We start from the raw sequence: 27,051 nt of genomic DNA, 5'->3' as shown, positions 1-27,051 counted from the left end.
CTAAATATTTTTGTAATGTTTTAAATAACTCTTGTTCAGCGTTTTTGATGCTTACTGATTAATTCAATAATTTGGGAAGTAATTCTGGGACGAACACAAAACCAAAAATCTGTGAGATTTCAACAGATGGTCAGACTGTAAGCATTTAGAAGAACAAAGTCAATTATAACTGTGGTATGCTTAGTACTCTCTAATAACTAGCAGAAATTATTATTAATAGAAAAAAGTAAAAGCTCTTAATTTGTATATTTTTCTTGCCCTATAGGGTTAGCACATAAATAAGGTGACTAATAATGTTACCTTAATGGAAGCAAATGCATATTATATCATGAAACAATATGTAGTTACCTTTCTAATATATGTGTTTTAGGTAACACTAACATGAATTTACACACCTTGCCATGTGTAGACTTCCCAGTGCTTAGTACCGAAAGCAGAGGAAACAGTCCTGCCCATCTGAAACTACTAAAAATACAAAAATTGGGCCGGGCGCGGTGGCTCACGCCTGTAATCCCACCACTTTGGGAGGCTGAGGCGGGCGGATTACAAGGTCAGGAGATCGAGACCATCCTGGCTAACATGGTGAAACCCCGTCTCTACTAAAAATACAAAAAATTAGCCAGGTGAGGTGGCAGGCACCTGTAGTCCCAGCTACTTGGGAGGTGGAGGCAGGAGAATGGCATGAACCCGGGAGGCAGAGCTTGCAGTGAGCTGAGATCACACCGCTGCACTCCAGCCTGGGCAACAGAGCAAGACTCCGTCTCAAAAAAAAAAAATTAGCTGGGCACAATGGTGCAGTGAGTATATTAGGACTTGTTGATTTGGGTAAAATAAAAACCCTTTATATGATAGACCAACTGTGCTGTAACAAATTACACCAGATGGAAGGTAAAGTATCTCAGAATATTCCAATTGTGTTAAAAATAAGGCTGTAATTGTTTGAAATTAAACTTTTATTTGAAACCTTAGTGGATCAGTAATTGAATATCTAGAAAACCATGCAACTAAGCCAACTTTCCTGGTGATATAAAGGTGTTACAATGGGGAAAATATTTTTTGGAACACTTTCCTTTTTTTTTATCTAAAAAGCTGTATTTCTGTATTTCCTTATATTTAAAATCTGGCAATATCCATTCCCTGAAATACCAAAAATTGGGTCTTTGGCATGAACTACTGACAATTTAGAGAAATGATGAGAGAAGACCAGTTTCAGGTAAGTTTTCAAACCAATATACACTTGGGTGTAAAAAGTTAGTGTAGGTAACAAGTCATGTATATTTTCCTAAATTGATCAGATTATGAATTTCTCTTTTTTAATTATTTGAGACAGGGTCACACTCTGTTGCCCAAGCTGGAGTGCTTTGGCACAATCTCGGCTCACTGCAACCTCCGCCTCCCAGGTTCAAGTGATTCTCCTGCCTCAACCTCCTGAGTAGCTGGGAGTACAGGCGTGCACCACCACGCCCAGCTAATTTTTATATTTTCAGTAGAGATGGGGTTTCACCATGTTGACCAGGCTGGTCTCGAACTCCTGGCCTCAAGTGCTTGGCCTCCCAAAGTGCTGGGATTATAGGCGTGAACCATTGCACCTGGCCCAGATTATGAATTTCTAAAAAAAAAAAATATATATATATATATATATATATATATAAACACTTCGTAGGAGGTTAAGATGATGGCATAACTTGCTTCAAGAAGTCCCATCCCACCCCTTCCCCTCACACTCCCATACTAGAGGCAGTGTCTGTGCCTCTGGAGGAAAAATAAGGCACATCTCAAATCTACATAAACACGGGGCAGGTGGTGAGAGGAGAGATGTATGGTTTCTACTGGTATTGCCCACTCCGAAAATAAACGGATCATTAAAAACTCCGGAAACTCCCAGAAGCGGAATCACAGCTTAGGATGACCATGGTTTTCCTGTTGGAGCAGCAGCTAGCCATGGTCAAGGCCGTCTAGACAGAGAGCAGTGTGGGGCTCCGTAAATACCGCACTGACGGAAAACATTAGCTTCCTGAACTGTACAGGTTATACCCAAATAAGTTAATTCCCTCGGTAGGTCTTGCTTTGCCAGCATATTCACTGTAAAACATGTAACAGACACTTAAAATAGAAATCAAGATTACAGGCAATATTTTGGAAACCAGGTCTTCCTCAAGCTGTGGGAAAATCTGGGTGGCCCAGATTCCTTCCTTTCTTAAAATACGACTGCTTTTCCTCCCACTCTAGAAAAGAGGTGGAAATGTTTACATGGATACATCTGATGTGTTGACACAGCTCTTAGCAATAAGTCCTTCAAAAGGGCGATCTTTTCCTTCAGGTTCTGCAACAAAGCTCTGATTGTCACGGTAAGCTGAAAAGAAAAGAACACATCCTAAGTATTCTAGTCCAGAGTGTAGAATCCAAAAAATTACATCACGTAAACACTACTTCACGGGCTATGATGCAACCAAGCAAGGGCTGGAAGAGATAGATACTCAGCCCCTCACGACAAACTCAGGGCTGGAAGGAGGCTCAGTGGTGCCCTGGCCCAGCTGCCAACCTACAGCTTGTACCCGCTCCACAACCTGGCCAAGTGGTGAGCCAAGCCAGACTGGAACCCCGATACTGACTAGAAACTGTCAGTGTGCTCTCACCATCAGCTGAATCCTGTCACCTGAGCTTCTACCCCATTGATCCTATGTATCTACCTTGGAACCACGCAGGAAATTGTGTTCCCCGAGTCTTCATTTGAGAGCAAAAACCCACAGTTCTCTGAACCAGGCTTCAAACGACAAAGCATGGAGTCCCATTACCATCCCCACCAGGCTGTCTGAACAACTGGTAAAATTTATAACCCAATGAAACGTTTTACGGCAATGTGTTCTTTTTATGCAAGAGGAATGCTAACCACACATGACTCTTTTCCCAGGAGTGTATGCATTTTCTCCAATCATCCTACAGGAAATTTTTGGCCGTGACTCTAACCTGTTACATTAAAGGATGGAGAAGAGGGCGAGAAGAGAGTCTCTCAGGAATTTGGAAATATGAAAAAACTGCCTGTGTAAGTTAAAACATATTCAACCACGGATGAAATCAGACATATGTTAAAAACACAGAATACCACAGGTTTCCTTTGCTACCTTGTCAAAAGCAGCAATTAGATAACTCAAGCGGACTCCCTCCTTGGATTTGCAGAATCACACCAAGGAAAACCAGCCAGTGGGTCAGAGACTGGCCCAGACTGCACACATCCAGCAGCCCTCCAAGGCACCAGCAGCCAAGAAAAGTCTAACCTGAACTATCCCCATACCCCTGGGAACCAAGGAACAATCACCAAGGAAAGCAGATCTCTCTACACTCAAAGAGAAAAGAGCGGCCGGGCGCGGTGGCTCACGCCTGTAATCCCAGCACTTTGGGAGGCCGAGGAGGGTGGATCACAAGGTCAGGAGATCCAGACGACGGTGAAACCCCGTCTCTACTAAAAATACAAACAATTAGCTGGGCGCGGTGGCGGGCGCCTGTAGTCCCAGCTACGCGGGAGGCTGAGGCAGGAGAACGGCGTGAACCCGGGAGGCGGAGCTTGCAGTGAGCCGAGATCGCACCACTGCACTCCAGCCTGGGCGACAGAGCGAGACTCCGTCTCAAAAAAAAAAAAAAAAAAAAAAAAAAAAAGATAAAAGGGCAAAACAAGCAAACAAAAAGGCGCCACACACACCAGGCCTACAAAGAGGAGTCCACAAAATCAAAGACAAAAGCATTCGGGAGATGAAAGACGGAGTATGTAGCCATTAAAAATTATGGCTCAAATCTCTATTTGTTCACATAGAAAGATATCCATCACAGCTTATGAAAAGAAAAACATCAAGTCATAAAATAAAATATCACCCAAACAGAGAAAAAACAACCCAGGAACTAAATACAAACATTGAAACCATGAAAGCACCATGGTTCTATCTAAGTAGTGGGATTTTCTAATATTTTATAAGAAAATGATCACTTTTGTAATCAGGAAAAAAATGTCATTATCATAATTAAAGACACTTTCTAGAGCACAAAAAAAGATGGAAAGCCTAATTCACATTTTAAGCTACCATAACCTTGGTAACAAGCACTGACAGAGATAACCACATGTCAATCTTACTTAGGAATTATAAATGTAAAAATCTTTTCAAAAAATATTAGCAAAGCAAATTCAGAATTACATTAAAAAGGACCATATACTATCAACAAGTAGAAATTATTCTAGTAATTTAAGAACAGTTTGATGTTAGAAAAATCTACTAATAAAGCTCATGGTGTTAATAATTAAAAACAGAATAAACATATGATTAGTACAGTATAGGGGAAATTATAAACAAAAGAAACTCACACAAAAAAGAAAGAAAAACTAAGAATAGAACACTACTGCCTTAACTACAATATTATTTAACTTTGCTCTAGAAGTTCTAACCAATACAATAAGAAAAATTAAAGAAAAATACAAGGACTACAAGGAAAGATGAGATTATTATTATTTGCAGATTGATAATAGTCTACTTGGAAGAGTTAAGAGAATCAACTGAAAGATTATTATTATTTTATATATATATATATATTTTTTTTTTTTTTTGAGACAGAGTCTTGCTCTGTTGCCCAGGCTGGAGTGCAATGGAGTGATCTCAGCTCACTACAACCTCTGCCTCCGGTGTTTAAGCGAGTCTCCTGCCTCAGCCTCCTGAGTAGCTGAGACTACAGGCGCCCACCACCATGCCCAGCTAATTTTTGTATTTTTAGTAGAGACAGAGTTTCACCATATTGGTCAGGCTGGTCTCGAACTCCTGACCTCAGGTGATCCGCCCACCTCAGCCTCCCAAAGTGCTGGGATTACAGGCATGAGCCACCGCGCCCAGACTGAAAGATTATTAAAAACAGTAGAGGCCGGGCTGAAAGACTATTAAAAACAGTAGAGGCCAGGTGTGGTGGCTCACACCTGTAATCACAGCACTTTGGGAGGCAGAGGTGGGAGAATCACGAGGTCAGGAGTTCAAAACCAGCCTGGCCAACATGGTGAAACCCTGTCGCTACTAAAAATACAAAAATTAGCTGGGCATGGTGGTGCGCACCTGTAATCCCAGTTACTGGGGAGGCTGAGGCAGGAGAATGGCTTGAACCCAGGAAGCGGAGGTTGCAGTGAGCCAAGATGATGCCACTGTATTCCAGCCTGGGCGACAGAGCAAGACTCCATCTCAAAAAAAAAAAAAAAAAAAAAACGGTAGAAGAATTCAATATGGTCATTAGTCATAAAGTGAAAAAAAATCAAGGGCATTCCTAAATTTAAGTAATACCTAGGGAGAGTTTTTTAAATTGTTATTTTAAAACTTCATTAACAATACCAACAAAATCTAAAAACTATCTAACACAGTGCCTGGCACATAGTTAACTGTGCAATAAATACTGCTGAAGAAACAAAAGGAAACGCTCAATATTGTGAAAATGTAAGTTTTCCCCAATTTAAATCTATAAACATACATGTCTACTTGAAATTCCATTTGGAATTCTTTTATTGCAGAAGAGGTGATAATTAAGGCACAGCACAGTTTGGTTTTTTTTTTTTTTTAAATGAAGTTTTAGAAAATTACTCTGACAGAAGGATAAATGAAGGAAAATAAAAACCATGAATATGTATAATGTTCATAGGGGCCTTAATCAGATATAAAGTGATTACAAAAAACTACAATAGCTGATGCTGGCAATTACCAACAGCTTCAGTAGTGCAACATAACAAACGGCCCAGAAACAATGTAGCTGTATAAAAATCCAGTGAATTAAATATGAACTATTTCATATGAGGGAAAGAAATTCATAATTTAGCAAATGGGGAAAAAATAAAATTAGATAGCTACGAGACACCAAAGTAAACACCAAGTATTTCAAAGATTTACACACACAAAACAAAATAACAGAAAAAAAGCTTAAGGAAAATTTACATAATTAAGTATTTATAAAACCTCTCATGTAAAAGGCCTTTTTAAGCATGATATCCCCTCCCCCATTAGAAAAGATCACCAACAAACATGCTGATAATTTCAAATAAAATTTAAAAACCGGTACATGTTTTACAATGTCACTTACAAAATCAAGTTAATAGAGAAAGCATTTATACTAAATATGCCAGATCAAAGCTTAATATAGTTAACGTATATAAAAAGAAAACTTTGAAATTAAGAAACAAGGCTGGGCACGGTGGGTCATGCTTGTAATCCCAGCACTTTGGGAGGCCAAGGCAGGAGGATCTCTTGAGACCAAGAGTTTGAGACCAGCCTAGCCAACATGGTGAAACCTCATCTCTACTAAAAATACAATAATTAGCCAGGCGTGGTGGCGGGTGCCTGTAATCCCAGCTACTTGGGAGGCTGTGGCAGGAGAATTGCTTGAACCTGGGAGGCTCGGAGGTTGCAGTGAGCCAAGATTGTGCCATTGCACTCCAGCCTAGGCAACAAAAGCAAAACTCCATCTGGCCAAAAAAAAAAAAAAAAAGAATAGATATTCAAGACATAATAAAAAATGCATATTAAACTACTGTAACATAGTATTTTTACCTAGTAGAGATTTTTTAAAAGATAATCAAAATTGGTGTAGAAATGTTATTCTGCAATATATGTGTTCAAAAGGCTTAAAATGTCATACAACCCAAATCCGGAAAGTCTACATTGAAGAATTTATTTCAACATGGGCAATAATTTGGCTATACTGAAAAATCATTTGTAATTAGAAAGAATCTAACTGTCCAAGAAGATGACACTAGTTAAATAGATAGCAGCCCTTCGTGTAAAAGATGAAACCATATATTTACTAGAAGAAAGCAGGAATAAATTTTTTATAACCTGGAAACAGCAAAAACTTAGATATGACTAAATATATGGAAGCAATTAGATTGACAGCCAACTTCATTTAAAAAAAAAAACTTTCGGCCGTGCGCGGTGGCTCACGCCTGTAATCCCAGCACTTTGGGAGGCTGAGGCAGGCGGATCACAAGGTGAGGAGATCGAGATCATCCTGGCTAATATGGTGAAACCCCATCTCTACTAAAAATACAAAAAAAAATTAGCCAGGCATGGTGGCGGGCGCCTGTAATCCCAGCTACTTGGGAGGCTGAGGCAGGAGAATGGCGTGAACCCGGGAGGCGGAGCTTGAAGTGAGCCGAGATCGCGCCACTGCACTCCAGCCTGGGCCACAGAGCAAGACTCCGTCTCAGGAAAAAAAAACAAAAAAAAAACAAAAAAAAAAACTTTCACACGACAAAACCACCACAAGCAAGTCAAATGTCAAATGATAAAGGAAAGGAAATAACTGCAATTTATCACGAGAAGCTAATCTCCCTAATACATGAGGAGCTCTTAAAAGATCAAGACTAAAAAGGCTAATAATCCAGTAGAAAAATGGGCAAAAGACAAGACAGTTCACAGAAAAAAAAAAAATATATATATATATATGGCCCTTAAGCATATGAAAACACACTCCACTTGACTCATTATATGAGAAATACAAATTTAAAATGACACTGAAATACCATTTCTCACTTATGAGGTTAACAAAAATTCAGAAGATTCACACACCCTCTGTTGGCCAGGCTGTGAAGAAACAGAAGTGCTCACACATTGCTGGTGGGGTGGCAAGGGTGACAACCCCTTTGAGGGGGGATTTCACATCAGGTTAAAAAAAAAAATTACATATGCCCTGGTTCTGAGAACTCACCTTTAAAAGACACCTATGCACATAATTTTTTTAAAGGACAAGGTTATTTACTGCGGTGTTATTCACAAGTCAAGACTGGAAGCAATTTAACTGCCTTTCCTTAGGAGACAGGTTAAATAAAGAATGTTACATCTATGCAATAGAGTACCCATACAGCGCTAAAGAAGAACAAGGAATATGAAATGAAATGTAGAGGTTTCTATATTATTAAGTGAAAAGACCAAGATACAAAAGAGTATCTGTCATTCATTCATTCATCCATTTATTTATTTATTTATTTATTTATTTATTTATTTATTGAGATGGAGTTTCACTCTTGTCACCCAGGATGGAGTGCAGTGGCACGATCTCGGCTCGCTGTAACCTCCGCCTCCTGAGTTCAAGTGATTCTCCTGCCTCAGCCTCCCGAGTAGCTGGGATTACAGGTGCTCGCCACCACACCCGGCTAATGTTTTATATTTTTAGTAGAGACGGGGTTTCACCATGTTGGCCAGGCTTGTCCCAAACTCCTGACCTCAGGTGATCCACCCGCCTAGGCCTCCCAAAGTGCTGGGATTACAGGCGTGAGTCACCGCGCCTGGCCCGAAAGAGTATCTTTTATATAAAAGGAAAAACATACACACAGACACACAGAGACACACACATACACACGCATAGAGGCTTATTTCTGCATAAAGTAACACAGGAAGAATAAACCAGAAATTAATGAAAATGGTTATTTAGAAGAAGTAGGTTAAGAAAAGGTAGAAAAGAGAGGAATGGGAACAAGACTTTGAGTGTCACTTTTATATAATTTTGACTTCTGAACAATGTAAATGTTTTACTTATTTAAAATTAAATTAAAAAGTTGGAAAAAGCAACTCCTGAAAATGAATAAAAACAGAAACAAAGGATAACATAAGACAGAAAAAAAAAAGAATCAATTATTGCAAAAGTCCTCAAAAAAATACTGGCAAACTGAATCCAGCAGCACATCAAAAAGCTTATCCACCACGATCAAGTAGGCTTTATCCCTGGGATGCAAGGTTGGTTCAACATATGCAAATCAAAAAATGTGATTCATCACACAAACTGAAATAAGACAAAACTTACATGATTATCTCAATAGAAGCAGGAAAGGCTTTTGATAAAATTCAACACCACTTCATGTTAAAAACACTCAATAAACTAGGTATTCAAGGAACATACCTCAAAATAATAAGAGCCATCTATGACAAACCCACAGCCAACATCATACTGAATGGGCAAAATCTGGCAGCATTCCACTTGAAAACTGGCACAAGACAAGGATGCCCTCTGCTACCACTCCTATTCAACATAGTATTGGAAGTCCTGACCAGGGCAATTAGGCAAGAGAAAAAGAGGAGAGGAGAGGAGAAAAGAGGGGAGAAAGGAAAGGAAAAAGGAAAGGGAAGGGAGAGAAAGAGAGAAAGGAAGGAAAAGAAAGAAAAGAAAGAGAGAGAGGAAGGAAGGAAGGAAAAGAAAAGGCATCCAAATAGGAAGAGAGGAAATCAAACTATTCCTGTTTGCAGACAACATGATCCTATATCTAGAAAATTTCATACTCCCAGTCCAAAAGCTCATTTAGCTTATAAACAACTTCAGCAAAGTCTCAGGATACAAAATCAAAGTGCAAAACATCACTAACATTCCTGTATACCAACAGTCAAGCCACGGGCCAAATCAGGAATGCACTCCTATTTACAATTGCCAACAGAAAATAAAATACCTAGGAAGACAGCTAACCATGAGGTAAAGATCTCTACAAGAACTACAAAACACTGCTCAAAGAAATCAGAGATGACACAAACAAATGGAAAAACATTCCATGCTCATGGACAGCAAGAAGCAATATCGTTAAAATGGCCATACTGCCCAAAGCAATTTATAGATTCAATGCCATTCCTATTAAACTACCATTGACATTCTTCACAGAACTAGACAAAAGTATTTTAAAATTCATATGGAACCAAAAAAGAGCCCAAATAGCCAAGGCAATCCTAAGCAAAAAGAACAAAGCTGGACCGGGCGCAGTGGCTCATGCCTGTAATCCCAGGACTTTGGGAAGCCAAGGAGGGAGGATCATCTGAGGTCAGGAGTTCGAGATCAACCTGGCCAACATGACAAGAGCCCATCTCTACTAAAACTACAAAAATTAGGTGGAGGTGGTGGCTCATGCCTGTAATCCCAGCTACCCGGGAGGCTGAGGCACGAGAATCACTTGAACCCGAGAGGCAGAGGTTGCAGTGAGCCACGATCGTGCCACTGCACTCCGGCATGGGCGACAGAGCAAGACTCTGTCTCAAAAAGAAATAATAAAATAAAAATAACATAGCTGGAAACATCACACTACCCAACTTCAAACTATACTACAAGGCTACAGTAACCAAAACAGACATAGACCAATGGAACAGAATAGAGAACTCAGTTGACCAGACACAGTGGCTCACGCCTATAATCCCAGCACTTTGGGAGGCTGAGGCGGGCAGATCACTTGAGGTCAGGATTTCGAGATCAGCCTGGCCAACGTGGCGAAACCCTCTCTCTAATAAAAATACAAAAATTAGCTGGGCATGGTGGCACACACCTGTAATCCCAGCTACTCGGGTAGCTGAGATGCAAGAATCACTTGAAGCCAGAAGGGAGAGGTTGCAGTGAGCTGAGATCATGTCACTGCACTCCAGCCTAGGTGATGAAGAAACACTGTCTCAAAAAAAAAAAATAGAGTACCCAGAAATAAGGCCACACGTACAACTATCCGATCTTCGACAAAGCTGACAAAAACAAGCAATGGGGGAAGGATTCCCTATTCAATAAGTGGTGCTGGGCTAACTGGCTACCACGTGCAGAAGATAGAAACTGAACTCCTTCCTTACACCATATGCAAAAATTAACTTCAGATGGATTAAAGACTTAAGTGTAAAACCTAAATCTATAAAAACCCTGGAAGACAACCTAGGCAATACTATTCTGGACATAAGAACAGGCAAAGATTTCAGGACAAAGACACCAAAAGCAATTGCAACAAAAGCAAAAATTGACAAATAGGATCTAATCAACTAAAGAGCTTCTGCACAGAAAAGGAAACTATCCACAGAGTGAACAAACAATCTACACATTGGGAGAAAATATTTGCAAGCTATCCATCTGACAAAGATCTAATAGCCAGTATCTATAAGGAACTTAAGCAAATTTACAAGAAAAATCCACCCCATTAAAAAGCAGACAAAGGACACAAACAGACACTTTTCAAAGGAAGACAGGCATGCTGCCAAAAAAAACAGGAAAAAAAGCTCAACATCACTGATCATTAGAGAGGTGCAAATAGAAACCACAATGAGATACCATCTCACACCAGTCAGCATGGTTATTACTAAAAAGTCAAAAAATAACAGATGCCCGGGAGGTTGCAGAGCAAAAGGAACACTTATACACTGTTAGTGGGAGTGTAAATCAGTTCAGTCATTGTGGAAGACGGTGTGGCAATTCCTCAAAGTACTAAAAACAGAAATACTATTTGATTCAGAAATCCCGTTATTGGGTATATACCCGAAGGAATAGAAATCATTCTTCCATAAAGACACATGCATGTGGCCGGGTGGGGTGGCTCACACCTGTAATTTCAGCACTTCGGGAGGCCGAGGTGGGTGGATCACCTGAGGTCAGGTGTTCGAGATAAGCCTGGCCAACATGGCGAAACCCCATCTCTACTAAAAATACAAAAATTAGCCAGGCATGGTGTCAGGCACTTGTAATCCCAGCTACTCTGGAGGCTGGGGCAGGAGAATGGCTTGAACCTGGGAGGCAGAGGATGCAGTGAGCCCAGATTGCACCACTGCACTCCAGCCTGGGCAACAAGAGCAAAACTCCATCTCAAAAAAAAAAGAGACACATGCATGTGTATGTTCACTGCAGCACTATTCACAATAACAAAAGACAGAATCAACCTAATACCCACCAATGGTAGACCAGACAGAGAAAATGTGGTACATATACACTATGGAATATTATGCCGCCATAAAAAAGATCGAGATCATGTCCTTTGCAGGAACATGAATGGAGCTGAAGGCCATTATCCTTAGCAAACTAATGCAGGAACAGAAAACCAAATACTGCATGTTCTCACATTCTGTAGGTTGTTTGTTCACTCTGTTGATATAAGAGAGAGCTAAATGGTGAGAACATATGGATACATAGGGGGACATGACACACACTGGGGCCTAGCAGAGGGAGGAAGCTGGAAGGAGGAAGAGGATTAGGAAAAATAGTAAGTGCTAGGCTTCATACCTGGGTGACAAAATAATGTGTACAACAAATCCCCATAACACAAGCTTACCTATACAACAAACCCAAATATGTACCCCTGAACTTGAAAGTTAAAAAATAATTCTAATAACTTTGGAACATAATAACCTCAGCATTCTTAGTAGATTAGTCTACACTTAAAAAGACTCAAATTTTGAACTTAGTGTTTGTCGTGGTACCTTATAGTAATTTTGAAACCATTTTCTGTAAACTGTAAAATAGACCAAATGAGTAAAAACATACTGATGCTTTTGGAAGCTAGGATTCTCAGTGTGAGAGAAAGAAAATACAAATTTGGAATGTGGAAAATAAGGAAGAAAGGTGTGGTGTTAGATTTGAATCAGAGGCTTCTATTTTCAATCATAATCACAAGTATAAACTTGTGATTTCACAAAAATCTATTTCTTAGCCAAATCCCACCACTGTTTTTATACAGCCCATAACTAAAGATGGTTTTTACATTTTTTTTCTTTTTTGAGACAGGGTCTCACTCTGTTGCCCAGGCGGGAGTGCAGTGGCGCGATCTTAGCTCACTGCAGCCTCCACCTCCCAGGTTCAAGCAATTCTCCTGCCTCAGCCTCCTGAGTAGCTGGGACTACAGGTGTGGGCCACCACGCCTGGCTAGGTTTTATATTTTTAGTAGAGATGGGGTTTCCCCATGTTGCCCAGGCTGGTCTCGAATTCTTGACCTCAAGCAATCTGCCCGCCTCAGCCTCCCAAAGTGCTGGGATTACAGGTGTGAGCCACTACGCCTGGCCTGTTTTTACATTTTTAATGTAAAATGTAAAAACTATAACTATCCTTGTGGTGAGGATAGAAACTCAAAGACTTGAAGACATTGTCTCTTGGCCTGCAAAGACTAAAAGATTTATTATCTGTAGGAAGTTTACTAACCCCTGAACTAGACTATAAAATTGTTAGAAATATTTAAAGTAAAACAGGAGAACTTAAATGTGTTATGCCTCATTTAGTCTCAATGATTAAATAACTACTAACTGGTTGGGTGTTATGTCAATTCAACATATGTAAGCAGATAGATCATCATACACACATGCGCACAGACAGCCTCAAAGAAAGATAGGAGGGTTTTCAGGCCTCAAAACTCAAACAAATCATTGGGTACTAATTCCTTCGTGGTATTACCTTTGGTGCCTTTTCACCTTTTCTTTCATACTGATTTCGTTGTTGAATTTTCTCAGCAATTTCTTGGGCAATTTGACAAGTAGAATCGTATGTGGAGAACCTGCACCAAAGTCGTAAAAAGAGAAAATGTTTAAGGTTCTTTTTATTTGAGACGGAGTCTCGCTCTGTCGCCCAGGCTGGAGTGCAGTGGCACGATCTCAGCTCACTGCAAGCTCTGCCTCCTGGGTTCGCACCATTCTCCTGCCTCAGCCTCCCCAGTAGCTGGGACTACAGGCACCCGCTATCATGCCTGGCTAATTTTTTGTATTTTTAGTAGAGACGAGGTTTCACCGTGTTAGCCACGATGGTCTCCATCTCCTGACCTCGTGATCCGCCCCCTCGGCCTCCCAAAGTGCTGGGATTACAGGCGTGAGCCCCTGCACCTGGCCTTAAGGTTCTTTAAAAGAAATTTTTGCATTGTCTAAGTTTGACATTTTCATTCTAGCCAAAGAATTCAAACAGAGGGGAAGAATAATAACATGACCAGTAAAAGCAACATGGACTGAGCGTTATTTACCATGTGCCAGGCACTATTTTGAAGGCTTTGTTAGTAATAACTCACTTAATCAAAACAGGAACGCTATGAAGTGGGTACCATTACCATCTCCAACTCACACATGAGAAAAGGAGGCACAAAGAGTTAGAGTGACTTGCCCAAGTGGTTCTGCCTGCTGCAAACCAAGGCCGTCTGGCCCCAGAGCCGGGGCTCTTAACAACTGTGCTGTTCTGCCAACGAGAAAGCATGTGGGGGGTCTCCGCTGCACTGGGCACTGTTCTGGGCACTGGAGAAGATGGCAGTGAACAGGATGAACACAGTCCCTCTTTCAAGGAGCTCATATTTTAAGGAAAGAAAGTCATAAAACAAATAAATACATAGTATGTCAGGTGTTGATAGGTGCTAAGAAGAAAAACGCAGCAGGATAAACGGACAGAGAGTGATAAGGAGCTGCTACTTAGGATCAGGTGACACCGAGGCAAGGTGAAGAAGCTGGGCTTGCAGATGCCTGGAGGCAGCTCTAGGGTGCAGGAACAGCAAGTATTGTCTAGCCTAAAACCAAATGCTCCGGGGACAAAGGCCACACACCCACCTGACATCTGAGCTTGCCAGAATTCTCTCAAAACATTTAATAAGCTTCTAGTTGTCATTCAGCAGCGTTGGAGGCTTTGAAGGGTTCACAGTGAACTCCCAATAGCCCCTTATGTTTTGCTTCTCTCAGAGCATTTTTACTTTCTATCATATAGAAAATATTTAAGCAGACCGGACGCGGTGGCTCACGCTTGTAATCCCAGCACTTTGGGAGGCCGAGGCGGGCAGATCATGAGGTCAGAAGTTCGAGACCAGCCTGGCCAACATAGTGAAACCCCGTCTCAACTAAAAATACAAAGAATTAACCAGGCATGGTGGCGGGTGCCTGTAATCCCAGCTACTTGGGAGGCTGAGGCAGGAGAATCGCTTGAACCCAGGAGGCGAAGGTTGCAGTGAGCTGAGATCGCACCATCGCACTCCAGCCCAGCGACACTGTGAGACTCCATCTCAAAAAAACAAACAAAAAAACAAAAATACTTAAGCATGCATACACATTTCATTTCTCCTATCAGACAGTCTGCTCCTGAAAAGCAGAGACTCTGTGGACTAACATGACCAGCATTATCTTCCAGGACCAGTCCATCACAAAATATCGGAAACTCCTGTTGCCCCTAATGTCCTAATTTTTGCTTGAGTAAACAATATATTTTTTAAAACCTTTCAATTCCCACATATCATTTGAACACTGAGGGAACTTGATAAGTGTTTTTGTTTTAATGAAGGAAAATGCGCCCATCAATTCCCTTAGGAATCTTACTAGAATAATTATAGCAATAGTAACAGCTGAGTACCTGACCTGAGCCAGGTCCTATACTAAGAGCTTTACACTGTAAACTTCATAAGGATCCTGAGAGAGGATCCTGAACCACTAACCACTATACTGTAAAGCAGCACCATTCATGTATATATCATATATATATCACACACATTCACATATATCATATATATCACTGATACATATATTCATATATATCACATAACTATCGTTTATATCATATATACTACATATTCGTATATGTCACATGTATATCATTCATATATATATATTCATGTATTTGTGTGTGTATGGAAAAATAGCAGTGATACAAGAAAACACAGAATTAAGAAAACAGGAGGCTAATAAGGAAAATTGGGTCCTGGTCCAAACTTTGCCACATTTCACTTTTTTTTTCCTCCATATTATCATGAAAAGAGGAGCCTAGGTCTGGCTCTGGGGTCCAGACCATACATATAAAAATCATCCACATATGGTAAGTTTTGCCTCCTGCCAAATGTGGGATCTAAGTGGTAAGTACGTCTGGAGTTCAGAGGTGGAAGAGATTACTGCTGGCCAAGGCACTCAGATGGAGAGGGTCCATGAGGTTACATCTGGATGACCACGAAGTTAAAGCAGGTCTCTTACTCAGACAGGAGGGAGGAGCACATTCTAGACTTAGTGAAAGACAGGGCGAGCAAAGATGAATGGAAGGAAACGTGCCCGGCACATTTGGCTGCGTGGTGGCCCTGGAAGCCTGGTAAGTATAAAATGGTAGAGATGAGTAGAAGCTAGTTTCTGCAGAGCCTTGAACACCAGTCTAACAAGGTTAGACTTAAAGGAGAATTTTAGAGCCATAGAGAACACTTTTACACACAGAGAGTGGCCCTAAAGAGGTTATGAGAAATGCACACAGCTAGCACAAACTCCCAGGTGTCCTGACTCCAGTCCTTGTGTTGTTATTTTAGCCCTAAAGAGCAGTAGTTCTGAAACAAGTTGGAATCACTGGGGATTCTTTAAAAAAATAACAATGCCTGGTCCCAACCTCAGCATTCTGACTGAACTGGTATGGGGTTTGTCCTGGGCGTGCGTGGGGAGCTTTAAAAGCTCTCCAAGTGATTCCAATCTGCGGTAAAGTCCGGGCGGGAACCCTTGGCCTGGGGCAATAGACAACCTCATTATACTATCAAGCACACAGGTGCCTGAAGTACTAGTTTTAGAAAAAGTAATTGGGTGGTGGGGGGTGGCTGAGGCGGGAGAATCGCTGGAACCCGGGAGGCAGAGGTTGCAGTTAGCCGAGATCGTGCCATCGCACTCCAGCCTGGGGGACAAGAGCAAGACTTTGTCTCAAAAAAAAAAAAAAAAAAGTAATCTGGGCCGGGCATAGGCGTAGTGGCTCACACCTGTAATCCCAGCACTTTGGGAGGCCAAGACGGGTGATCACCTGAGGTCAGGAGTTCAAGACCAGCCTGGCCAACATGGCAAAACCCCATCTCTACTAAAAATACAAAAATTAGCCGGGCATGGTGGCGGGTGCTTGTAATCCCAGCTACTCGGGAGGCTGAGATAGGAGAATCACTTGAACTCAGGAGGCAGAGGTTGTGGTGAGCCAAGATCATGCCACTGCACTCCAGCCTGGGCGACGGAGCAAGACTCCATCTCAAAAAAAAAAAAAAAAAAAAAAGGTGTGGAGGGTAGAGATGAAACAAGAATGACAGAATATTGATAATCACAGAAATTGGGTGGTGAGTATGAAAGGGGCCCATTATACTATTCTAGTTGGTGTATCTTTTACCTTCCAAAATAAAGTTTTTAAAAAGCAATTCAACAAAAAGAAGACCATGCTACCAACATAAAAAGTCCAATCAGGATATAAAACTATTACGGTTTAACTGTAATTTTTCTGGAAATGGTACATCATCAACAAATTAGTTACCCTGGAGGTAAAGCTAATTAACATTAGCAAAGAGCCAGTTCAGAGACAGTGATCATGGGCTCCTTCTGTTAAACAGCAAGCTTACCACTTGCTTTGATAGGCCATTAAAATAGTAACTGCTATATTCCATTGCTAGACACTGAGGGAAGTGCCAATGACCTATGATTTTAGCAACACAAAGGTAAAGCTGTAGTTGAATCTGTTTTTATAGGTTGTTTTTGTTTGTTTGTTTTGTTTTGTTTTGACATGGAGTCTCGCTCTGTCACCCAGGCTGAAGTGCAGTGGCGCAATCTCGGCTCACTGCAACCTCCACCGCCCGGGTTCAAGTGATTCTCCTGCCTCAGCCTCCTGAGTAGCTGGGATTACAGGCACGCACCACCGTGCCCAGCTAATTTTTGCGTTTTTAGTAGAGACGGGGTGTCACCATGTTGGTCAGGCTGGTCTCGAACTCCTGACCTTATGATCCACCTGCCTCAGCCTCCCAAAGTGCTAGGATTACAGGTGTGAGCCACCACACCTGGCCTTTTATAGGTTTTTCAAGTCCCTTCCCATACTCCTTTCTACCCCCCTAATCAGCGACCCATTTTGTGCTTTGGGAGCAAGCTGAGTGTCTCACTGTTTCACTCTCAATAGTCCAATGAGAAAGCCACTTCATCAAACTAATGAAGTATAACAGAAAAAGTCTCAATGCTTTATCAACATTAACTGTGGAAGAAGCTTGGGGTCCAGTGATAGCTTCCACCAATCTAAATAGATAACTGGGGGCCTGTCCCTTATCTTTGACCTTTATTTCCTACTTGATTTGTAAACTGAGGGATTTAGGTTCCAGAAGGTGGAGGGCAACTTAGGAATATGTATTGTAAACCAAAATAAAATTCTAAGCCCACCCCCAACACCCCACCCCCACCCCCGCAACCATCTGAATGGACCCCTACCCTAAGGCAAGGGCATTCCAAAGTTAACCTGAAACACTGGTTCAGGCCATGATGGGAAGAGGGGATCAGACATGTCTCATTATATATCCTCTCCTCCTTTTTGGAATTCAGGAAAAGCCAACCAGCATTAACATCAATACAGACCTTAAGTCTGATAAGAAACACTTACAATGTATTATCTCTAAAGCCTGCTACCCAGAGGCTTCATTTGCATCATAAAATCTTGGTCTCCACTACCCCTTATCATAACCTAGACATTCGTTTCTATTAATAACTCAACCAATTGCCAATCAGAAAATTTTTCAATCTACTTATGACCTGGAAGCCCCCCACGCCCTTCGAGGTGTCCCTCCCTTCTGGATTGAGCCATCATAAATCTTACATGTATTAATTCATGTATTATTCTCCCTAAATTGTATAAAAGCAAGCTGTTCCCCAACCACCTTGGGCACAGGTCTTCAGAACCTCCTGAGGCTGTGTCATGGGTGCATTCTTAACCTTGGCAAAATAAACTTTCTAAATTGACTGAGACCTGTCTCAGATACTTTGGGGTTCACAGTATCAAGGGCCTTAAAAATGTTCATACCCTTGAGCCCAACAGTTCTATTTCACTTTCAACAGTCTAATGAGAAAGCCACTTAGTCAAACTGATTGAGAATAACAAAAAAAGTATAAATGCTTCACTTTCAACAGTTCTAATTCCTACTTCTAGACAGGGAGCCCAAGGAAATAAGAGATGGAACAAAGGGACTGCCTTTGCAATGATAAAACAAAACAAAACATCAGAAAAACAAAAAACTAATAGGAGAAAAATAAATTATGGTCATTCATGTGATGCATTATTTTGCAACATAAGACAATTATGAGGCCGGGTGCGGTGGCTCACACCTGTAATCCCAGCACTTTGGGAGGCCAAGGCGGGCAGATTGCCTGAGCTCAGGAGTTCAAGATCAGCCTAGGCAACACGGTAAAACCCTGTCTCTACTAAAATACAAAAAATTAGCTGGGCGTGGCTGCGTGTGCCTGTAGTCCCAGCTACTCCAGAGGCTGAGGCAGGAGAGTTGCTTAAGCCCAGGAGGTGGAGGTTGCAGTGAGCCATGATCGCGCCATTGCACTCCAGCCTGGGTGACAGACAGAGCAAGACTCCGTCTCAAAAAAAAAAAAAAAGAAGAAAAGAAAGTTATGCTTTCAAAGAATGTCCAATGACATAGAGAAATGCTGTTTATATTATATATAAAAAATATAGATTAAAATAACAAATTCATTGTAAAAAAAAATCATTAATGGCTATTTCCAAAGTATAGAGTTAAAGATGCTATTTATTTTCCTTTTTGCAAATTTTCAGTATTCTCTAAATTGAATATTCTCTATCAAGGGGTGTATATAACTGTTAAAATTAGGGATTTTTGGGTTTTTTACTTTTTTTTTGAGACGGAGTTTCGCTCGTGTTGCCCAGGCTGGAGTGCAATGGCACGATCTCAGCTCACCACAACCTACACCTCCCGGGTTCAAGCGATTCTCCTGCCTCAGTCTCCCGAGTAGCTGGGATTACAGGCATGTACCACCATGCCCGGCTAATTTTGTATTTTTAGTAGAGACGGAGTTTCTCCATGTTGGTCAGGCTGGTCTCGAACTCCCGACCTCAGGTGATCCGCCTGCCTCGGCCTCCCAAAGTACTGGGATTACAGGCGTGAGCCACCACCGCATCCGGTTTAAAAAAGTAAATGCTAAATTAAATAATTGGCCCAAATAACCTAGATTCCAGGTAACTCAACTTTGTTCTTGGAATCCATTCTTCTAATATCCAGGATGTGGGCAACTTAAACAATTATAAACTATATTAGAAATAACAACATAAGACACATATTCCAACACGAACGTTATAGAGCTGTAATATGTTTTTAATTATTAAGCAGAAAGGTCAAGTCTATGTTCAATAACAATATGTTCCTTGGCATCAAACAATATGTTTCTTGGGATCAAAAGTTGCATCTTTCATCATGCAGTCCTTGGGACTAACTACTAAATAAATCACCCTTATCAGCTATTGTTTTACTGCCGAAGCTACTGCTAAAGGAAAAGACTTCATGATATTAACTCAAGAAAGTGCAAAATGCCTTATAAACAAGTGCACAATTTCCCTCCCAGGTTCCTGTATCTGGAAGGGCCCCCAAGATCTAGGTCTTAGCCCCAGCTGGTTACTAACTGGCTGGTGGCCATGGATTCTGAACGTCGGTTTCTCCACCTGTGAAATAAGGGGGTTTACCGGGATGGACTGACATGCTACAAAAACGTTATTTCGACTTCGCTTTTATAGGAGTCCAGGGAAGCCTGCACCGGCCAGCTCCACAACCAGGATGGGCGGGAAATCCCCGCAACGAGATGCAGCCCAGAAAAGCTAAAGGAATATTCAGAGATTTGGCTTAAGTCCTCAGCTCTCCAGCGGACCACCTGGTCTCCTTCCCGGGCCACCCTTGCAAGGACCAAGTGTGGCGGGATGTGGCTGAGCCCCCTCAGTAAAGGAAAGGTCTCGCTGCCCCTCCCCTCATCCCGAAAGGCCACCAGCGGCAATGCGAAGTGATCGCCTGCTCCCCGGAAGCCCGGCCTCCCCGAAGGTCCCTCCACGCACCGCCGCCCTCACCCGGGACTCACCAGGGGTCCGGTGCCATCCTGCAGACTCCGCCCGCCGCTCGGACTCTTCCTGCTCTTAGCAGCTGACTACGGCGGCCCGCGCGGCTCACTCCCCGCAGTTCGTCCCGTGCGCGACCGGAGCCTGGAGTTTGCAAAGTGAGTAGCTAGAGCCTCAGAACTATAATCAGAGAAAGGAAAGCGCTCCCCTGGGGACAGTACACTGGAGCAATCTACTCCCACCAAGAGACGCGAACTGCTGAGCTCAGTTAAAACTGTTAAATAGAAACAAAGCATTTTCCCAGGAAGGTGGGAGCGCTGCAAGACCTCTCTGTAGCAGTTACTTAAAAATTTATCCTGCTTCAAAAACAAAACAATAAACAAAACACTAGATTGCGGTGAGACTTGCACGCTGCGTAAACTCACTACAACCTACTTTAAGTTAACTTTATGATATGTAAATTATACCTCAATAACGCTTTTTAAAAAATCTTTAAAATTTTTTTCACGCTGCTTCAAACAGGGGCCCAAAGAAGTATCAATTATATATATTTTTTTATAGCAGCCTTCCCATCAGTCCTGTACGCTTGATCACATATTTTTTAAATGCCATTCATTCGGTGCTTGATTTTAGAGTTACTAAGAAGTCACAGACTCTACACGAGGGGATGGAGGAATTAGTTCTGCGCAGTTAGTGCCATCCCCTAAATTTCCAGAGAAATAGCACAAAAAAAAGAAGAGGAGTCCCACCCCATCTCTCTTCCAGTCCCCATACCCCTTCATTTCCAAGAATGCTAATGAACTCGAATTCGGCAGGCTGGGTTTCTGCGCGGGCGTAGAGCTGGAGCGCATGCGCTCGTCCGTTACCATAACGACCAGAAGACGCTGCACCCACTGGGGAGGAGAGCAAAGTAATCAGAACCTCCCAAGGATGGATAACAAAATTTCGCCGGAGGCCCAAGTGGCGGAGCTGGAACTTGACGCCGTGATCGGCTTCAATGGTGAGGCCTCCAGCATCTTTGGGCTGGCTGGTTTAGGAATTCGGAGGACGTGTAGTGCAAACAGGAATAGTGAGACACCGGGGACACCTGAAAGGCAGTGTGGGACAACAGCAGGCGCCCTGGCCAGGGACATGCACAGGAGGACCCGCACAGCCTGACCTGCCCCAAGGCCTTGGAGAGTCACTTCCTCGATCCAAGCCTCAGGGAGTGGGATGGTTTTTACCAGCTCGGACAAGCGCCAGCACCTAAAAGGGACCAAATGCCTCCTCCCCAGGCGGGCCGGATGAGTACGGGTGGTTGTAACCCTTCTCCCACTAGGTCAGCCCTTCCTGGCTCTGAACCCCACGCCGCTCGCAAAGCCCTAGGCTCCTTCGTAAGTAACCACACAGAAGGATGCTGTCTGTGTCGTCCCCTGGGACTAGCTAGGAAATCTGCTAAAATCCCAACTGGCGTACCAGTGAGAAAGGGCTGGGAGGGAACGTGTGTTCGAGCAACCCCCTGAGGGGATGTTGTTGGTCCTCTAATCCTAAGGAAGGTTTCTAAATGATGAGGATTTCAGACCACGACAGAAGGGGAAGGGGACGCCAGGGGGAGCTAAAGCGGAGAGAAAAAGGGACTGGGCCGCTCCGCTGAAATCTTATTTGTGACTGTCTATTGTTTTGAAGATTCTGGGAAGAAAAAGCTGTGGGGTTTTATTGTTCTTTTTGAGGGGTTTTGGTTTTTTGAGGGATGAGAAAACAATGAATTAGATTTTAGGAGAAGCAAAACTTTTCAAAAATGTGTGTTGTGATGTCTGAAAGCTTTAAGAATGTGGATGCAGAACAATCACTGTCTAAAGTTTTAAGCATACTCTAGGACTTAGCTCTTGACTCTTGGTTTAACTTTAACAGTCTCCAATAGAAAGTGAGTGCTTTATACATTTCGGATATCAGATATCTTGAGAGTTGGTTACAAGATCATTGAGAAACAATTGAGCAGCCTACAGTGGGTTGCATAATGTCACTTGTTGAGCCAATGCAGAACCACACACATAGAACTCTGCAACTGAGGCCGGGGGCAGTGGCTCATGCCTGTAATCCCAGCGCTTTGGGAGGCCAAGGCAGGTAGATCACCTGAGGTCAGGAGTTCGAGACCATCCTGTCCAACATGGTGAAACCCCATCTATACTAAAAATACAAAAATTATCCGGGCGTGGTGGTAGGTGCCTGTAATCCCAGCTACTTGAGAGGCTGAGGGAGGAGAATCACTTGAACTTGGGAGGCAGAGGTTGCAGTGAGCCAAGGTCACGCCACTGCACTCCAGCCTGGGGGACAGAGCGAGACTCCGTCTCAAAAAATAAATAAATAAATAAATAAACAAACATACATATTCAACAGGTTATAGGAGGAGCTATGAATACTCATGAAGGTGGTCCCGACACATGTGTATTGAACAAACATTGATGTACTATATCACCCATATTCACCTTGGGATGGAGACCTAACATTTAAATGTATTACAATTAGGTCCTATATGTCAAAAGGCCTTTTCAGGACATGACGGCACGTTAAGTGGGAAGCCTCAGTAAACTGGCCAGAGGTAGTCCATGGTGAGTGGTCTTCTTGCCAGGAGAACATTACTGAAATCAGTCTGTTGTCCAATCAAAATTGTTCTTATGGCAGCTTGAACAGGGCTTCAGTTAGTAAGTGCCTATGAACTGGACAGGTTGCAGTTGTTTTCATATTGCTTATCTCAAGCTAAGTGCTTGTTTAGCTGCCAGAGAAAAAGAAAAACCTTGTGGCAGTGCAGAGTTTATTTTATTTATTTATTTTGAGACAGTGGAGTCTCGCTCTGGAGTGTAATGGCACAATCTCTGCTCACTGCAACCTCCACCTCCTGAATTCAAGCTATTCTCCTGCGTCAGCCTCCAGAGTAGCTGGGATTATAAGCACCCACCACCACGCCTGGCTAATTTTTGTATTCTTAGTAGAGACGGGGTTTCACCGTGTTGGCCAGGCTAGTCTCCAATTCCTGACCTCAGGTGATCCACCTGCCTTGGCCTCCCAAAGTGCTGGGATTACAGGCTTGAGCCACCACACCCAGCCACAGGGTGGAGGGGTGCATGGCCTTAGGTCCTGTTTATAATTGGATATCTTATTGCCACAGAGTCTGTTTCTGTCAATCTTATGATCTCTATTTTAACATTAATGCTTTTGTCTAAACCACAAAAGAGAGGGGGTATAATGAGGCATGTCTGACCTCCCATTCCTTCAAGGCTGGGAACTCTGCTTTAAGGTGTTTTGGGGGTCCCTTTGTCCAAAAGGGGATCTGTTCAGTCAGTGGCTGGGGTGGGGCAGTGTGGGGATTGGGGAGCTTATGATTTTATTTTTAGTTTACAAAAGTGATTGAGTTTTCTGTATTTTGTCTTCACTGAAAAATGTTTATTTTAAAAAGCTATACTAGCTCTAAAAAAAAGAGGGAGAGAGAGAAAAGACAGAACTTTCATAAGGCTCAGGAGAAAAGATTTTGACTAGCAGTCAGCAGGTAAAGGTTGAAGGCAGAATATTTCAGGTTACAGCAATAGTGGGGGGCAGAGGAGGAAAAGTGGAGAGTGCAGGGCCTGGTTGCAGAACGGCAAATAGCTTGGTGTGGCTTCAGTATCAGGGACTGGCAGGATAACACAGGAAAGAGAAGCTGGAATTAGATTTCAGAGGCCTTAAATGCCAAGTGATTGAGTTTAGATTTCAGATGGAAACAAATTAGAAACAAAAGCAAGGCCCCTTTTTTCACTGCAACACTGAAACTCACTATAGTGTTACATTATTCAACTTGAATTTTTTTTTTTTGAGATGGAGTCTCACCCTGTCGCCCAGGCTGGAGTGCAGCGGTGCAATCTCGGCTCACTGCAACCTCTGCCTCATGGGTTCAAGTGATTCTTCTGCCTCAGCCTCCCAAGTAGCTGGGATTACAGGTATCCACCACCACACCTGGCTAATTTTTGTATTTTTAATAGACACGGTGTTTCGCCACGTTGGCCAGGCTGGTCTTGAACTCCTGACCTCAGGTGATCCACCCGCCTCGGCCTCCCAAAGTGCTGGGATTACAGGCGTGAGCCACCGCGACTGGCCTTAAACTTGAATTTTAACTTTATGGTATCAATATGTAACTGTACTTGACACTTGTAGGTATTGCATTTTGGCAGGAATTAATTATTTAAGCAAACCAAATATACTTGTGTTAAAAACATTTAATAAAGTTATAGTTATTAAGGGTTTGGTCACATTCATCCATTGACTGGAGTAGGTAGCCCATGATTTTCCTATTATGGTATACAAAGAGTTCTTGTAAACTAAAAACAGCAACAACTACAAAATAGATCAGGAGTCTACAAACTATAGCCCATGGGCCAAATCTGGCCCACTGCCTGTTTTTGTAAATAAAGTTTTATTGGAATGTAGCTATGCCCATTTGTTTATGTATTGTCTATGGCTGCTTTTATACCACACTAGCAGAGATGAGTAGTCTCAAGAGACCATATTGCCTACGAAGCCTAAAATATTTACTGTCTAGACCTTTCTTAAAAAAAAAAAAAAGCCAGACCCTGTAAATAGGTAAATAAATATAAATGGCTATTAGCTCAAAAAGCTTAAAAATGCTATTAAAGGTCATGTGCGGTGGCTCACACCTGTAATCCCAGCACTTTGGGAGGTTGAGGCAGGAAGATTCCTTGAGGCCAAGAGTTTGAGACCAGCCTGGGCAACATGGTGAAACCCTATCTCTATAAAAAATACCAAAAAATAGCCAGGCATGGCGATGCATGCCTGTAGTCCCAGCTATTCGAGAGGCTGAGGTGGGAGGATCACCTGAGCCCAGGAGGTAGAGGCTGCAGTGAGCCATCACTGTACCACTGCACTCCTGCCTGGGCAACAGAGTGAGACCTGGTCTCAAAAAAAAAAAAAAATGCTGTTAAAGCAGTGATGGTTTTTGCTTCTCAAACTGGCAAAGGCAAAAAGAGAAAAAAAAGGGTAATATAATAAGGTGAGAATAAGAAATGGTTCTCAATTACTACTGCCAGTATTAATTTTACAACCTTGTTGAAGGCCAGTTTTATAGTATCTATTAAAATTTTTAGTGAGGATAATCTTTGAGCTTTTAAGAACTTGAATCACTTATTCAAGTTTTCAAAAAATTTATGTACAATGAAGTTCACTGTGATATTGTCTATAATAGCTGAAACATTGGAAGAAACAACCCAAATATCCATTGGTAAGAAGTTTTAAAAAATTACGTGGCCAGGCGTGGTGGCTCACGCCTGTAATCCCAGCACTCTGGAAGGCCAAGGCGGGTGGATCACGAGGTCAGGAGATGGAGACCATCCTGGCTAACACGGTGAAACCCCGTCTCTACTAAAAATACCAAAAAATTAGCCGGGCGCGGTGGCGGGCACCTGTAGTCCCAGCTACTCGGGAGGCTGAGGCAGGAGAATGGCGTGAACCCGGAAGTGGTGGTTGCACAGCATTGTGAATGCACTAAATGCCACTGAATTGTTCACGTTAAAATAGTTAATTTTATGTTATATGAATTTCACTCCAATAATTTTTAAAATTATATTCCTTTTGTGCAATTCGATACTGTACAATCCTTAAGAAAAATGGAATAGATGTATATAAACTAACGAGGAAACATGTCAAAGATATATTAAGTATAAAATGCAATTTGCCATACAGTGTATATGATATAAGCCTATTACAGTTTAAAGTGTACATATGTTTGAGAGAGAGAGAGGGGATAGAGAGAGAGGAGAGGGAGGGAGGGACAGAGGGAGACAGAAAGGGAGGGAGAGAAGGCGAGAGAGAGAGAAAATGGAGTGTGTGTGAGTATGTCTGGAGAAGAGAGCAAAGAATATGAATTGTAGTGGACATGCGTAGTTTTGGTTACTCATATCTGAATACTATTCTATTTGAGAAGTATCCCAGGATAGGTAGGAGCTGGTTCTATTGCTTTAGTGAGAGCCTAAAAGGGGCACATATTTTCTCTCCTAATTCCTTGGCAGCCAATTGAGAGATGTAACATAATTGGTTCAGCCAATCGTACATTCCCACTCAGCAGTTCCACTCTTATAGGAGTGATGCAAAGGAGCATTGAGCGTTGAGCAGTGTGGCCATGAGAGGTCTTTAGTTCGTGTCACTTGGTCTTGCCTTGCTATTAGTTCTGCCCATTTTTCAAGTGTGACCCAAACTTCCTGCCAGTTGTGTGAGCAATACGTATTCCTTCCGTATAATTCTTTTTCTGCTACATTTAGCCAGAGTTGACTCTTCTAGTTTGCAACCAAGAACCATAATTTTTAAATGCAAAAACAAAAAATAAATCTGAAGAAATACACACCTGCATGTTACAAGGTTATCTCTGGGCAGGTTACACACCTAAGAGTAGAGTAGCTGGGTCCTGGGGCATGTGCGCATTCAAGCATCATCAATAAAGACACATTGTTTTCCAAAATGATTAGACCGATTTACTCTCCCACCAAG

General features: G+C 42.2%; 2 protein-coding genes across 10 annotated transcripts in view; one reads left to right on the top strand and one right to left on the bottom strand.

The window, feature by feature from the left end:
• The window catches only part of STX8 (syntaxin 8), a 326,781-nt gene extending 306,122 nt beyond the window's left edge, over positions 1-20,659 (bottom strand). For 3 of the 5 annotated variants that reach the window (XM_063799782.1, XM_054670474.2, XM_016932407.2), the window contains exons 1-3: positions 20,568-20,659; positions 13,165-13,264; positions 2,259-2,353 (exon numbers count right to left, since the gene is read on the bottom strand). In XM_063799782.1, coding sequence (XP_063655852.1) covers positions 2,259-2,353; positions 13,165-13,264; positions 20,568-20,584 — 212 coding nt within the window. In that variant the 5' untranslated portion in view covers positions 20,585-20,659. The remainder of the gene's footprint in view (positions 1-2,258; positions 2,354-13,164; positions 13,265-20,567) is intronic. The other 2 variants (XM_001165656.6, XM_016932408.3) reach the window with 1 other exon arrangement.
• Positions 20,660-21,291: 632 nt separating this feature from the next.
• CFAP52 (cilia and flagella associated protein 52) overlaps positions 21,292-27,051 on the top strand; it is a 62,199-nt gene continuing 56,439 nt past the window's right edge. For 3 of the 5 annotated variants that reach the window (XM_016932399.3, XM_016932398.3, XM_016932401.3), the window contains exon 1: positions 21,292-21,544. In XM_016932399.3, coding sequence (XP_016787888.1) covers positions 21,394-21,544 — 151 coding nt within the window. In that variant the 5' untranslated portion in view covers positions 21,292-21,393. Of the gene's footprint in view, positions 21,918-27,051 lie in introns of all 5 variants that reach the window. The other 2 variants (XM_016932400.4, XM_016932403.2) reach the window with 2 other exon arrangements.

The sequence above is a fragment of the Pan troglodytes genome, chromosome 19 (genome assembly GCF_028858775.2).
Source record: "Pan troglodytes isolate AG18354 chromosome 19, NHGRI_mPanTro3-v2.0_pri, whole genome shotgun sequence".
In the NCBI taxonomy this organism is placed as follows: Eukaryota; Metazoa; Chordata; class Mammalia; order Primates; family Hominidae; genus Pan; species Pan troglodytes.
This window is presented reverse-complemented; position numbering and strand designations above follow the sequence as displayed.